Genomic DNA, 16,552 nt, shown 5'->3' with positions numbered 1-16,552 from the left:
TTCTTCATAGTGCTCGTCAATTAAGCTCTTACAAATTAGAGTGAATTTTGTGCCCATCTTCTGCTTTAGCATGTTTGTATCATCCAAGATAATCATCTTGAAGCCCATTGCTTGTTCTGTCTGATGTAGAAGTTTAAGACAAGATGTATCCTAACATATCTCTTTGTAACACGTGCAGCAAAAAATGGGGCAACTTCAGCATATTTAACTACACCTTTGCTGCCTAGATTTAATGTAGTTTGTGTGCATATGAATCTTTATCTATAAAAACAATACACATATATGTGTTGGAAGAGAGAGAGTCAAGTGCGTGTTTAGATTAAGAAAAACATCCAAGGTTATGTTTTGCATCCTTGAAGGTTAGATTTTATATGATTTAGGGATTAAAAATTTTTCTGTTTGAAACTCAGAGCTAGCCACGCATGTAAAATACAATTAAAAAAACAAGGCTCTATGGGTGAAGAAGGAAGAAATCAGGCTTACTTGTCTACTGCGGGGTGTAAAGCTGTATGCGCACCGTGGTATCTCTCTGTTCACTGACTTTGCTGTACACATTGTCACAGGAGGCTTGGCTTAATCAGTTGTGAGCTGAAAAAAGTAATATAAATTGGAACCTTTTGTCGTGGAATATTTAAATGTGGATATGATTTAATGGCTTTGGGGAAAAAATTTAGCATGAGAGATTGTAAGAAACAAGAAATCGATTATATGTAAGAAAGGACTTGAACTTCTAATCAAGTATTACCATATACAGAGAGATCCCTAGCTAGTTATAGCTTAATTCAAAGTGGATAATGGTTAGATTTTTTGTTAATTTTAAGTTTTATCAAAAAATGACATTCCTATTCATTCTTTATCTAGGTTTGCGTAGTACATACTTAAAATAATTTATGGAAAACCATCACTATGTAAATATTGAAGCATATGCCATACAGTATCCATAGGTAGTATGTTTTGTAAGAAGCATGGACATCTGTGCAATATCTTTTTACTTTGGCTAGGGAAATAAAAATGATTGCTGTGAATTAACCAGATATAGCTTGATGCAACCAGTATAAGTAGGCGGAGAGTGTTTAAGGCCAGCTTTCTGAGACCTTGCTGTTTACGTGACAGTGAAGGTAACCCCTTGACAATCAAGTACTTGACAGCCAAATTTTGTGATCTGTAGCACTTAGCAACAGCTGAAAGCTGAAGTCCTTCTTCACTGCAAACCCAAAATGTTCTGTCATTGACTGAATGGGAAGGAAAACGGTAGCATCTCATGGACGACTAGGTCGTGTAGCCAACTGCCAGCATCTCTGACTTCTGCTGTGAAATACCTCCCCAAAAGCATTCACAGAGCCCAGTGTTTGGGCATTGTCTCCTTGCTCAGAGCACAGAGAAAGCTAGATCTGCAGCCATAGGATGGGAGACTGTGCGAAGTAATCTTCCACTGATGTGTGGCAGTTACAGGACCTGTACCTACTATTCCCATGAGTTATTCTCATAGGGGCTGTATCTAATTTTTATTTACTTAAATATCTGTTTTTATAAAACATCCATCTGCTACATAAGCCTGTGAGTGATTTACAAATTAAAGCAAAAACAAAACAAATTACTACCAGTAGTACATTACAAAGCAGCCTGCAGCTGGCTGCAGTCAGGGGTTCTAATTCAATACATGCAAGCAGTGTAAATTAGACAATGTTATTTCCATCTTGAAGTTACAGTTAGAAGCAATAAATACTTGTGGCTTCAGATTGGGAATGTGTGTGCATAAATTGTTTCACAGGTGACTGTTTTTTGAGTTTCACACAAGAATTGCTCAAAAGCAGAACCAGTATGGCTAGCTGGAAGTAGCAGGAGAAGTTGATGCAAGGAAATTTAGGTGGCATTCATGGGGAGAGTAATCAAAGCAAGTTGGGGGAAGTGAGCAAAATATAATCTTAGAGCTTTCAAAAGTAAACCTGTTCTCTGTGTTGTTTCTTTATCTGTTGGGTGTTTGTGGGGTATTATTCTTGTTGGTTTTTTGTTCCGAATGATTTTTACTAGATAGCAGACCGCCTCTAAAATGCTCCTCCATCTGACTGGTAGAACAGGGGGAGCATAACAATTATGGATGTCCACAGTGCTCAAAGGTATTTAAAGGTGTGAACGCTTCCTGACTAATACTTCAGACCAGGACCGGCATCTGCATGATGGCATTTCTTTCATTTCAGTGTAAATGCATGCTGGATAATTTCTTCTTAGAGATTGGTTCTGGTGCTCTACATTTCCATGAATGCAGTGAGAATTCTTCTAAGGATATTCTGTAATTATTTACCATTGACGGTTTCATAGTCTTGTAATGTTTCATCGTGATCTATTGTGCGTGGAACCTTTCAAAACATTCTGCATTGGCAAGCAAGGTTCTGAAGCATACATGGCATCGACCTTCACCATTAACTCTGGATTTAGAAAGGTGACACGTATCAGAGCTAAAATAATAACAATAATAATAAAGATTTAATCAAATAAATGCATTTGGGGCAAATGGCATTTTCCAGTGCTCTAGAGGAAGCTTCTGGGGAGGGGAGGAAAGAATCAATACTCTGAAAACAAACAAATAAATAAATAAAGATTGCAAAAACTGAAAGATATTTGCTGCCTTCTTAATCAAATAAGAACTGGAGGTTTTTGCAGTGATGTGTAAACCAGAATGTTTGAATGTGTTCTGAAGTTGAGAGTCAAGATTTAAAAAGATCAGAAACAGTACAGAGGGGTATCTTTGCAAGGATTTCAAACTGTTTAATGCATGAGGAAGAACTGGAATAATTCTGATTTGATGGCATGCAACAGTGCTTGTTGGTTATAGTTACCGTGCTGATGTTATGTCCAGAACTTGCCCAAAAGGAAAGATGCCAATAAAATGATGTATTCATTATATAAGTATTTTAATATCTTTTTATCAATACATGGTGGAATGGATTGCCTGACATTACATTGCAGAATTTTTAAGTCTTACCTTCAGGCAAATCTCATGCTTACTAGCAAAAATGAAAGTGTGAAATGCTTTTTAATGTATATTTAACAACAGATAGTCTAGTGATTACTGATGTGTATTCTCTCTGGATTTTTCCCTTGGTATCAGAAGGCAGTGTTAAGAGACAACATTTTTACACATTTATACTATCTATGTCCATCAGATGCTTACTTTTTACATATTTTTAACTGTCATTTATAGCAAAAAAATCATCCTTTAAGTCTAAGCCATATGAAGAGTGCGAGTCAGTTATGCTGTAAACAGTTTCTCTATTTCTGCCTTTTTATGTAAGTTTATAATGAATGTGTTTTTCAGTATTGCTGTCATGAAAAATAAAAATTTAAAACAAAAAAAAAAAGAGGAAGATACCAGTATTACGTGCTATTTTTGAGACTGCTTGCCTTGCATCGGAATTTCTTGCGAGGTAGTCCATAAATGATTTAAGCTGTATGTTTACTTATATTTGAAAAGCAAATCTATCAAATTCATTTGCTTAGCTCTTTCTTATAGTAATACCATTAAACATCAATTAAGGTACAATTTTCCATATTGTACAATGGAGTGAACAGCAACAAATGTATACCAAATACTTGTGTAGTATATAGATTGCTGCTTTTAAAATAGCAATATCAAAGGCATTTCAGATCACAGAGCCCCAGTGTTTTACATTTTGTTTGCTCTAACGTTATTAAACTCAATCTTTTTCTCTAACTGTGACTGTAATAATGGTATTTGCATGACTGAAAAAGTTTGCTTTTTTGGTTGAGTTTTGTTAACACTGATTGCATGTTGTTTTTTGAGCTTAGCTTTTCATGCGCAGGCAGCAGAGCACCTTCTATTGAATTCAATAATTATGCAGAATCAATAAGTTTTTTCTTTGTGTTTGTCTTTGTTGTTTCTTTGATATGGCCTCTAGGATGCTGCAGGCAAGGTGCTGGACCGCTGGGCCATAATGTCCAGGGAAGAAGAGATCATTACCCTTCAGCAGTTCCTGAGATTTGGAGAAACCAAATCCATCGTGGAGCTGATGGCAATTCAAGAAAAAGAAGGGCAGGCTGTGGCTGTGCCATCTTCAAAGACAGATTCAGATATAAGGACTTTTATTGAAAGCAATAATCGCACCAGGAGCCCAAGTCTCCTTGCTCACCTGGAGAATAGCAACCCTTCCAGCATTCATCATTTTGAAAACATCCCGAATAGCCTTGCATTCCTGCTACCATTCCAATACATAAATCCAGTCTCTGCTCCACTGCTGGGGCTGCCTCCAAATGGCCTCCTGCTGGAACAGCCAGCAATGAGGCTCCGTGAGCCAAGCCTTACAGCTCAAAATGAATATAATGAGAGCAGTGAATCTGAAGTTTCACCCACGCCTTTCAAGAATGAGCAGACGTCCAGCAGGAATGCTTTGACCAGCATCACAAATGTTGAACCCAAAACTGAGCCACCCTGTGTCTCTCCTGTTCAGACACCTACGCCTGTCAATGATTTATCGAAAACAGAACATACTAAAAGTTCATTCCGCATTCACAGAATGAGGAGAATGGGGTCTGCCTCTAGAAAAGGAAGAGTGTTTTGTAATGCGTGTGGCAAAACTTTCTATGACAAAGGTACACTTAAAATCCACTACAATGCCGTTCACCTGAAAATCAAGCACCGGTGCACTATTGAGGGCTGCAACATGGTCTTCAGCTCTCTCAGAAGCCGCAATCGTCACAGTGCTAACCCTAACCCCCGCCTCCACATGCCTATGCTAAGAAATAACCGAGACAAAGATCTAATTCGTGCTACATCAGGTGCTGCCACCCCAGTCATAGCAAGTACAAAATCCAACCTAACTTTAACAAGCCCTGGGCGTCCCCCAATGGGATTTACCACTCCTCCTCTAGATCCTGTATTACAGAATCCTCTTCCCAGTCAGCTGGTGTTTCCAGCTTTAAAGACTGTTCAACCCGTTCCTCCTTTTTACAGAAATTTACTTACTCCTGGAGAAATGGTGAGTCCTCCAACCTCCCTTCCTACCAGTCCAATAATACCAGCAGCGAGTGGCATGGAGCAGCATCCCCCTCCTCCTACAGAGTCATCAGTACCATCAGTGCTGATGCCCACCTCAGAGCCTAATGCTGACCTTGCCCCTAAGAAAAAGCCAAGGAAGTCAAGCATGCCAGTTAAAATAGAAAAGGAAGTTATTGATACTGCCGATGAATTTGATGATGAAGATGAAGAGGTGAATGACAGCAGCACAATGGTAAATGACATTGGTCATGACAATCACTGCCATTCTCAGGAAGAAATGAGCCCAGGCTTGTCTGTGAAAGACTTTTCCAAAACTGACAGAAGCAGATGCATTTCCAGACCAGATATAAGAAGAGCAGACAGTATGACATCAGAAGACCAGGAGCATGAGAGAGACTATGAAAATGAGTCTGAATCGTCAGAGCCCAAACTGTGTGAAGAATCCATGGAAGGTGATGACCGCCTCCATGAACCTGTTGAAAAATCTATGATGCACAGTGACAGACCAGATGAAAACCACAATGACTCTTCTAACCAGGATGTCATTAAGGTGAAGGAAGAGTATACAGACCCTACATATGACATGTTCTACATGAGCCAATATGGACTGTACAATGGAGGAAGTGCCAGTATGGCTGCCCTTCATGAAAGTTTTGCTTCCACGTTCAACTATAACAGCCCTCAGAAATTCTCCCCAGAAGGTGAAATGTGCTCAAGCCCAGACCCCAAGATCTGCTACGTGTGCAAGAAGAGTTTCAAGAGTTCCTACAGTGTGAAGCTTCACTACAGAAATGTTCATTTAAAAGAGATGCATGTCTGCACGGTGGCTGGCTGTAATGCTGCGTTCCCATCACGGAGAAGCAGAGACAGGTCAGTAAATATTAATTGATTTTCTACATTATTAAGTCTGTTGAATTATGTACGAATAGGTAGTTTAGGGTACATGAAGAAAGAAAGAGATGCACAGTAATGACAAGTGACAATCGTGTTCCCACGACATTGAGAGTTTCATCACTTCAGGATTTTCATTGTTGCTTGGCATTCCGAATAGTATATATTTGCCATGCTCTTAAGTGACTGGCAAGATAATAAATGTCATTATTCTTTCAGTGTACCTATGAACATGTGTTTATAAGCTGCAGTTCATTACATTTATTTTTTTTCTCCTTGCAGCTTTTAAATCAAGAAAAGCTTCTATTAAATATATAGTAAATAATACACAATAGAAATGTCTTCATGCATGCACATCAAACCACAGAAGTAGGAAGGAGGGAAAAGGATGGATGGACAGTTGGATGAATGAATGGAGAGAGAGAATTGAAGGACTGTAATAAAAGAATGATTTCCATCCCTGTAGGATCATATAAAAGAAAACATGAAACATAAAAGAATACTTTTGCTTCTCTTCAATTTTAAAAACTAGCTGATACATTGTAGCAAGAACAAGTAAATAGGTAGAAAAATTTTTTCTCTTTAGAGAACATACACACCTCTCTATGCACCATGGTTGTTTAGTCCACTTTCTTTTCTTCCCAACTTATGGGAATTAAGCACACTCAAAGAGCAGAGACTAGACCTCTACATATTTTTAAGATCTTCAAGGGTATATTCAAATGATATCATGTCCTAACTATGCTGCATCAGCACTGAAACAGTTGGGCTTAAACAGAAGCAGCTGGTCCTTTAACTCTTAGGGTTTTTTTGTTGTGTGATTTTTTTGTTTTGTTGGGGTTTTTTTTGTTTGTTTGTTTTTTAATATACACTATTCTTTTCCAATCTTGAGGAAAATGTAATATAAATTCAATGTCAGTGTGGTACAATAACACAGTAATTTCATAGTTGTGGTTAAAAGTTCTCACATGTGATGATCATATGTCACATAACAAAATCTCCATGGTTCATGGAGTGATAGTGAGACTGAGTCCTCTGTTTTCCTATATTTGTTTCATTTTTTTTCATTATGTTGTAAAAATTCAAAAGACACAGGAATGAAATTAAGCCTAGTAAAACATCTTACACAGCTCCTTTATTTTTACCGTTGAAGTTGGTGGGATTTGAAAGTGAATGCATCATGTCGTACAAAATAAAAGCAACTTACTGTTGAGGAGACTGAGATGGAGAGTTCAGTCCCCAACTGTCTCATATCTTCTGGTCCACCCAGCAGAATAGGAACAAACATTAGAAAACAAGTTCAAGATAAAAAGGACCATCTAGGAAGTTTGGTTTAGAGTAGGAGGAAACCATTGAACATGAAGCAGGCAAAAATAAATTAAGGCTTAGTATAGTAAAGACGTATCTGTTCTAACAAAGAGGTAACTATGATGACAAACATAAAATATCACTGAGAAATGAAAGTTTAAAATAGGATGTAGGACACATTTTGAAAATATTTTGTGAATTACGTAGGATATACTCCTACTAAGCTCATTGAAAGTTAGCCATAAAAATCTATGATTCAGGAACTGAAAAAGCATGCTGCATATTTAAAAATAAATTTAGTATTTGCTTATGATTTTGAGTATTATAAGATGCAAAGCCATCCTTCTATCATTCCATTAACATCCAGAATATGTTTCATTTATTTGTTACAATCAGAACAACAAAAATTCCTAGGCATAATACAACTTAAATTGCAAAGATTTAAGAATGGTCATGGACTTCAAAAATGTGAAGCAGTGGTACAGTTTGTGTGCCCATTCTGGCTGGATTTTTTTTTCCACATACATTACCACTCCCGATTTGCAAATTTTTCTGGAACTACCTTGAAAGAATCAAGTAAAACTGTCATAGTTCTTGTTAATTCTTTTAGAGATTTGAGAGAGAAATATCTGTATTCTTTTTGCAACTGCCTAATCACCCTAAAGTCTTTTCCATGCATTTTTTTTTCTTATATTCCTTTTAAGTATGTGTTTTTATTTTAGAGAGAGGCATAAGTTTACAGTTTCTAGCTCTTCAGATCGTGGACAGCACCTCAAAGATAACTGTATAACTAAATTAAAGACATTGCAAAGTGAGAACTTCTTCCAGTGATTTAAATCAATTTCACTTAAAAGCTCAGAGGCATTTTGCTATTAATTGCTGCAAGAGAAATAAGAAATACCTAAAGCACACAGTAAGCACTTCTTGATAAAAATTCTTATATATTACTGTTTCATTCTTTCAGACACATTATAAAAAGTCTGTATGATTTTCTTGTGTTATCACTCACATAATCAAGTGACCCTTAGTAAGCTAAAGAAGCCTAGAAATACTTTGCTTTGCAAATTAAAATTAAATTATTTTTTTAGTGCTATCTTGTCAATGAAGTGGAGGTTCTAGGTATCTCATAGCCTACTGTCTTGAGAGGTTTTAATCTTTATTATTAATAGTTTTGTTAATAATATTGCTAGCAATTATATTAATAATACTATTAATTACATTAGAACTAGTTAGGGAAATGTTTTAAAAGAAAACAAAAGCTTATCTGGGGATAAATATCATTGGTTGATCCTTTATGTTTTGTGTAATGGCATCTGGCATCACTTAAGATCTTCTGCAGATGTAACTCTAGTCAGTTAAAGGTTTGACTATATTCCCCCTACGTCTCTTGCATCCAAGAACTCTGAATTCTTGACAGTGGTGGTAGCTGATGTGAGCTTTGTGAGGTAGGGTTGTGATACACATAATTACCACAGGCAGCACATCAAACCAGGACCTAACAGCTCTGCTTTCACTGAAGGAGAGTTTTTTATCCACGTGTCACGGCTGCAGTTATTCATTTTAGAACACATCCTGCAGCAGTGCCTACTAATGTTTGACTAAAATGAGCTTCACCATTCCTAGATCATCTGTGCCCAGACAAATCCTTTGAATATTCTTCTGCTGGAATGGTTGGAATATCTTCTGATATCTTTGACTAAGCATTGCTATTCTTTGTAAATGAGGATCAAGTTAATCAGCAGACTCACAATCCCCAACTTACACATATTTTTTCAATGCAGGGCAGAGGAAAGCACAGCAAAGTCCCTGCACTTATTGTCACTGTCCCAGTAATTACTTCTCTTTTCCCTTCTAGAAATTAAAATATAGTGCTTTTGAATGTCCAAGCTCTACTGAGCCTAGGTGGTGTTTTTTTTTCAGTAGGGATTTTTGTTTTTTGGTTCACAGTCTTCACGTCTACAAATAACAGCGCTCATCAAATTTTATACATACCTATGTCTCTGACTCTCTCCCCATAAAGAGAAATACAACTGTCTCTCATTTTCTGGAAACTCTACACTTGCCAAAATCATTTTTTATTCAATTCTGTACCAGCCACTTCCTGAATTAGCTTTTCAGCCATTGCTATTTCTGTACTTACTTCAAATGTCCTTTTTTCTAAAGGCAAGACATACAGACCATATCTTGTTACAGAAAGGCAATGTAAAGTAAATAGTGACAGAAACCGTATCGAAATTGATGTCAGTGATTAGGAGCAATGTCTTGTCTGCTTTTAAACAGAAAGATGCCTCTTCCAACATATTTTTAGTGGGAAAAGAGAAAGTAGGGAAGAAAAGTTTACGTGAGAACTTTGCACTCAAATGGAAAGAATTGTCTTTCAAAAGGTAATTAAAAAAACTCAGAAGAGTTTGTTTATGAGTGAGGAGATGGGGCCTGGCCCTGGCTGTTGGGTTCCTCTGGGATCTGCATCCTGGCCTCATCTGTGACTCCTGCCACTGCAAACAGTACCAGTGCGTTATGCAGAAATAGTTGTGGTGGATCCTTAAAGCCAGCGCTGAGGTGTGGGTGCTCAGGAAATGTAGAGCCAAGAAGCGTATGGACAAAATATAATAAGAGGCCCAGTGGATCTTCTGATCTCAGTAATTCTCATTGAGGAGCTATGTCAGATCTAAGGGAGAAATTCATTTTTCCCTTACATCTTTTCTGCCAGCCCTAGGTGAAAGCTAAATCTGCATTTCGCCTCAGCAGTGGCACTATTAACATCTGTGTTTCTTAGGCTACAACTTAGTTATGACATGTCACATTTCCCTTTCACTCGTACACAAAATAAATTAATTTTCAGTGTAACTATTCAGAGGAGCGAAGCAAGAACTTTTCACTTTGTCTTTCTACTATTAAAGTAGTAATATTAATTGTTCAGATTTGGTTTAAAATTTTCTCACAGCATGTACATGTGTGTATGTTCCACAGAATAAGGAAAGCCCAGGAATAAATTTAAAAACAAAAATACTATCTGCTTAGGGTGACTTATAAATAAACACGAGGCAACTCTTGGAGCCAACAGTGATCATGCATTTGATTGCTAGTTAAATCAGTGCAGATTTAAATATGTAAACTCCTTGATTTGTATGGAGCAAAACATCTGTATGTGGTTTATTAAAACCTGCTGATATCTCCACAACTACTTTTGTATGGATATAGACCTCTGTGTAGCTGTACTGAAAAAGCAGAAGCACACTTTTTGTCAGGTTACCTGACTTCCAGCCCTGTACAGGTGCACTGGAATATATTACTATCAGTTACCTATGATGAACCACTGCATGCATTATCAAGGGAGGTGAGAAGATGTGAGAAACCTGCTACCCTCCTCCTGTTACCACTTTCTTGACAAAACAGCAACCTTTTTTTTTTTCATTATCCTATCATTGGTAGGAATCTTTTACAGATAACTTTCTATAGAATCAATTTCTACTTACGCATTCAGTTTTAGGAACAGGTAGCTTCAAAATACTACACACTGGTCCATGATAACTGTTAGTGTATTCCCCCTTATATAAGTAGCTGTCATGTACAGCTTGAATTTCTTCCAATTAGAACAAAGAAATAGCATTTTAAGACATTAGGTGTTTGAGGAGCCATTTATCAGTAAAAAAAAGGGCTATTTTCTATATTGTTTAAATATAAATATATTTACATACATACAGCTGTTTCTGGGCATGATGCAGTTCTTGATGAAACTAGCTGCATATCCAGTACAATTGTATGAACCATTAGGTTTCTTGTTGCAGAGTCACTAAGATATGGGCCATTGCTAATGTTCACATAACTCTTCCTTACCCAAGGGAATCTGGATCATAAAAAAATGTTTTGTGCCACCATTAGACTCTTTCATGAGTAGTCATGTTGAACAGTGAGGGACTGTCTGACGGACTGCATACTCACCAATGTGAACAAGAGAAGCAGAATTGAAATTTGTATGCACAGAAATAATTTACTACTAAGATTTTTTTTTCTTAAAAAAAGAAAAAAATTAATCATATCTTAAAGAGGCTACTTATATGAGTGTGTTTAAGAGTTGATTAAGCCCTCTCCTATGAGGATGGACTGAGAGAGCTGAAGCTGTTTAGTCTGGAGAAGAGAAGGCTGCAGGGGGACCTGAGAGAGACCTTTCAGTATCTAAAGGGGAGCCACAGGAAAGAAGGGGACAAACTCTTTATCAGGATCTGTTGTGATAGGACAAGGAGAAATGGTTTCAAACTAAAAGAGGGGAGATTTAGGTTGGATATAAGGAAAAAGTCTTTTACAGTGAGAGTGGTAAGGCAGTGAGACAGGCTGCCCAGAAATGCGGTGGTTGTCTTGTCCCTGTAGATGTTCAAGATGAGGCTGGACCAGGTTCTGATCAAGCTGTACCTGTTCACTGCAGGGGAGTTGGACTAGATAACCTTTAAAGGTCCCTTCCAACTTTAAGGGTTCTATGACTCTATGATTCTGTGAGTAAAGGTAACAGAATCAACTCAAGGATGGCCTTTTCTTACTAAACTCATTCATCTGTTTTGGGTTTGATTTAGAGGTGGTTGCTATTCTTTGAAACCATCTGCTGCCTTCATTTTTTTTTTTTTTTTTCTGTTGGTGCATAAAATAGTATCACTTTGACAGTGAGAATACAGATTCATGCAGTGCAAAGTATCTTGTTACGTGATCTCACAGTGTAAGTCAAGGAATTTTCAGTGACCTGAAAAGTTTATTTAAACTGCCACACCAGTATTGGGACAGGTGGCAAGCATAAATAAAGCACTAAAATCACTAGCTAAAAGCAAGACATACATTGAGCAATTTTTCCTGTTATGTGTTGTGACAAATAGTATAAATCTTTAATTCATTTTGTTCAGTTTCCTGCACAGACTGTGTGTGTTTAATGTTCAGTGAAAGAGATTATTTGAGAAGACAGCACTGGGAACATGAATGCTTGCTCATAATATCCTGGTTGCCCCTCAGTTCATGGGAAACAACTGGAAAGAACCAAAACACTTCTCCAGAGAATGGGAGAAAATTGAGGATTCTTTCCCGAAGTCTTTTGGAAGAAGGGGAAATGAAGCATCCACGTACATTATTTTCTGCAGAGAATGACTCTAGCTGTTTTTTAAACTTTGCAGCCAAAGGCAGTAGAATTTCTGCTGCGGTGGAGGAAGCTCTATCTGCTAGATACAAGACAGCACTAGGACTCCCAAAATGATGAGTGAAAAAAATGGATGAATGAAAACAGATGTGTGAAAATAGAACAAGGCACTGCATCCTCAGGGACATAGTATTCAGGTGGAGGAATCTGGGGAGGTATGATGAGAGGCTGAAAAAGACACACTTGTGACAAGAATAGATACACTTTTACTGCCCTTTGGAATTACAGCTTCAGAGGAAGGAGAGAAGCAGTATGCAGACAGGTAACTGAGCTGCTGAGCCATGGCAGAGAAAGGGATAGGAATGGAAAAGCTGGGACATCTGGGAATGAAATTTTGTGAAACTGCTCAGCTGGGAGAGATAAATGGCAAAATAGGTAATCTTTGTACACAGTTTCTGCTTTCGGTATTGCTCAGAAAGGACATTGTAAGAGATACTCTCTTAGAGTGGTGAACAAATGCAAGGTGTGTGTTCAAGGAGCCTGGGAGTGAAAGGAACTGGTAAATCATGTCAGGGAACAGTTTGCTTCTACAAGGGCCAGTTCTTCATGCTGACTTTCTTTCAAGATGGAAAGAACGAAAAGAAGGAGAACATGGCAATGGAAAGGTGCTATCGCTTCTTAAAGGAGTATCATTTGGAGAGGCTCAGCAACACAGGAATTGTAGGCACAGCAGGGAGAGAGGAGTCAGCAGACATAAGTGCCTATAAGAAATGTGCTAGGGTGGAAGGATTGAAAATGTCTGGCAAAGGAAAAATTCTGAATCCTAGAGTGTTTAAGGTTTAGTTAGTAGTGGAATAGATTATAGCAGTGCTTGATGACACATTTCTGTTTCTGGAATATATTCCCTAGAACAGACAAAGCAGACTGTCTCTTCTCAGGCATCATCACAGTTACACTGTCACTTCCTTCTGGGGAATGTTGGCTATCAAGGTGACTTCTCAACATCTGCAATGATAGCAAAGAAAATCTGTAGGGGCAGTGGGCATACAAATTTGAAACCGTGAGGCTTCATACTTGTCCAAGTTGGAGGCAAAGATGTCCATGACCCTAGAAGACAACCATCATGTATACACACATGATGCATTCATTTGGTCTTATTTGTCAGACAAGAGAAACTGTCACTTGAAGAGGCAAACCTTACATCTGATTTTACCATCTAACCAAAGATTAATTCAGGGTGAGGCCATTTTATTCTTTGCTTAATAGTGATGATGTTTCCACTCCTACATTTGGAACGTTGTATTAATGAGAATGTGAACAACTGTGCTGAGTCGTATATGAATTTAAACTTAAGTTTAGCTGAAAATGTGAAAATTTATGAAACAAGTTCTAGAAATGACCTTGAAAAAATCAAGAGGGGAATAAATTACATCTTACAGATGATTCATAACAGCTGAAACACTGTTTTGGTGGACAGTATATCAGTCCTGCCTGTATGTGTAGACAAAAGTAGACACTGTCCACAGCTGAACTCAGCCCAAAAATATACTTGTTCTTAGGGTTTGTGAGGTCAGTGGGTAGTTTTTAAAGTAGCATTATATAATGCACGACCGTTATAGTACAACAAAGCTCATTTGCTTTCCTATCCCTTTGCTTTTTGACATGTTAAGGTAGGTCATGGCCCAGATAGATCGGTTGAGAATTGCAGGCAGGGACTGCCAGCTTTCTGTGTGTGACCTATCTGTGCCATGCCTCTCTTCAGGAGCAACAGCCACACATGGTGCACACAGTAATCACATTAATGTCAGTGGTTATCCAGTGCTGTGGGTATTACAGCAGGATCTGTTTGTGCATGTGCCACAGGGACACTTGAGAGGTTCCCAGTGGCTCTGGAGCTGCCTTGGACAGCCTGCTGGGTCCTAAGGAAACGCACAGGGATAACTTGGGTGTGATACCACTTACAGCTCCTCATGAGCTGATTGTACTAATGGTGAACACAGGAGACTTCATGATAGAACTTTTGAGCCCACTGCATCTAACAAAAATCTAAGGCTTTTAGTAGTGCCTTCTATTTCCCAGCAACATCTTTTAAATTAGCACTTTGCTTTGTGCTAAGGAAGTTTTATTTTTTTTTATTTTTATTTTTTAATTAAGAACTTATTTCACATTTAAGCTTGCTCTAAAAAGCATTACTGAAAAAGATTTGTCTAAGAAATAATTTAACATTTTTGCCATAAGGCACCTGCAAGCTTCATTTAAATGGACTTGGAGGAGAAATGAAAGAGTTTTAGATTTGCCAAAAATGTACAGTGATGCAAAAAAATAAAAGAAGGGGTTGAAGGACTTTGTTGGCCTTGTGTATAAACATGAAGTGTCTCGTTTTGCATTGGGGAAGTAAAAGGAGAGAAAGAAAAGATGGGATTTTTCTAAAGTGACTTTTTGTTTACTTTTTACTGTAACTTCACTTTAATATTTTTTGCTTGTTTGTTTGTTTGGAAGAGAAAGTAAAAAATAACCCTAAGTTTTATTCCATGCCAAGCTATGAGTCTGAAACATGAGTTGTAAATGTTTTTTTTTTTTTCCAGTGTTACTGATTTTCACTCTAGTGCTTTACAAACTTCATTGCTTATTTTATTAACTAGGGAAAAATGTTGCCCATTTCCAGTTCAATACATTCCCTTTTCTTCCCTCCCCCTTTTCTTTCTCTTTCTCTCTCTCTCCCCTCCCCCTTTTCTTTGTTATGCCAATATAAAAAAGCAATTATTCTTCAGCCACTTACAATTGAAAATACAAATGGGAGATAGTTAATTTTGCTGCCCATAAATCTTACATTCTACTTTTGCATTTTTAACAAAAAATGTGGAAACAAATATCATCCAAACACATATATGTGTGTTGTGTGTCTGTGTGTACTGAAAGAGAAACCTAAATATAGCTATGTTGGTAGATAAAGATCTAAAAATACGACAGATTGAAAAAGAACTTAGATTCCCACTCAGAAAAGGTAAATGAGCCCTTGTTCCAAAAAGGAGATGCATGCAGATGATATATTATGCAAGATGCAGAATCAAGATTTGATGAGGGACGGAGGCAGGTCCTGGCAGAAAGGATAACAGACCCTGCCTTGGAAGTCTCTCAGGTCTGATAGCCAGATAGGGGAGCAGCACTAATTCTGCAGCCTTTTTAGTCTGTTCTGTCACAGAAGGGGCACTGCTGGGTCAGTCAGCTCACTAGTAATTGTGTTTTACAGACTTCTAAAGCAATTGGCTCAGTCAGTCCCAATTCAATAAAAGTAGAGAGCGAGAGTGAGAGCACTTTTGTTCTATTTTTTACTTGAAATTATTTCATTCAGCAGTCTGTCTTTTTTATTACCAGGATTTGACATTAGCACTCCAAGCTATATTAGCATCCATTTCAGCAGTTCAGTAATGGTATTAAAAAAACACTTAACTTCAACGGTGAATGGTTGTATGACAGTACCATAAAAATCCACATTAAAAAAAAACTTATGTATTTGTCCCTGCAAATTATTTTTCACTTGTTTAACCACTTCAAAACTATACTCTCTTGACTGGCATTTGAAAGAGTTCTAACAGCAGGGAAAGCTTGTAAAGGAGTTGAGAAGCAACTGCAGCAACAATGGCATAAAGGAAAAATTGAAGGCATTTGAAGAAGGAAGATGTAATAGGAACATACAAGCACAGATACAGACACAAGACAGACCTCTTATTTTGGGTGGGTGCTGTCATTCATCAAGTTTAGTAAGATTTTAAGCTCAAATCACCAAGGTAAAATCTTTGGCATCTTCCGCATTTCTGGGATTTAATTTTGAACCCAACACTCTCCAAGCTTGGGATGGCAGCCTAACAACCTTGGCACTGTAGCACACTCTTAAATGACTGCATTAGATTCTAAATTTTGATTAAACATTCTGTAATTAATCAATGGTAGACATGAAGCAGTTGGCAAGGTCCAGAGCTGCAAAATGTTTAAGACATAAAACATTACAAAGTAATTAGAATGTGCTCCTTCAAGAGAAGGATTGCCTTCAATAAAGAGGTAAATGATAGCATCATGTTTATTGTGGACGTAGGCAGCCAGTGCAATATGATAAACTGCAGGAGATACACATATCAGTAATCATCCACATTATTAGTGTCATTAATCATAATTCTAAAAATATGACAGCAGCAGCCAACTTTTTGACCAATTTTGCCTCTGCC

At 37.7% G+C, this 16,552-nt stretch overlaps 1 protein-coding gene across 1 annotated transcript in view; it reads left to right on the top strand.

Annotated features, from left to right (window-relative positions):
- BNC2 (basonuclin 2) overlaps window positions 1–16,552 on the top strand; it is a 335,385-nt gene that overhangs the window by 306,741 nt on the left and 12,092 nt on the right. The window contains exon 5 of the mRNA XM_042826800.1: window positions 3,918–5,884. Within this exon, the coding sequence (XP_042682734.1) occupies window positions 3,918–5,884 (1,967 nt within the window). The remainder of the gene's footprint in view (window positions 1–3,917; window positions 5,885–16,552) is intronic.

This window comes from Centrocercus urophasianus, unplaced genomic scaffold (assembly GCF_019232065.1).
Source record: "Centrocercus urophasianus isolate 14NV4802_14NV808 unplaced genomic scaffold, USGS_Curo_1.0 seq_27, whole genome shotgun sequence".
Classification (NCBI taxonomy): Eukaryota; Metazoa; Chordata; class Aves; order Galliformes; family Phasianidae; genus Centrocercus; species Centrocercus urophasianus.
This window is presented reverse-complemented; position numbering and strand designations above follow the sequence as displayed.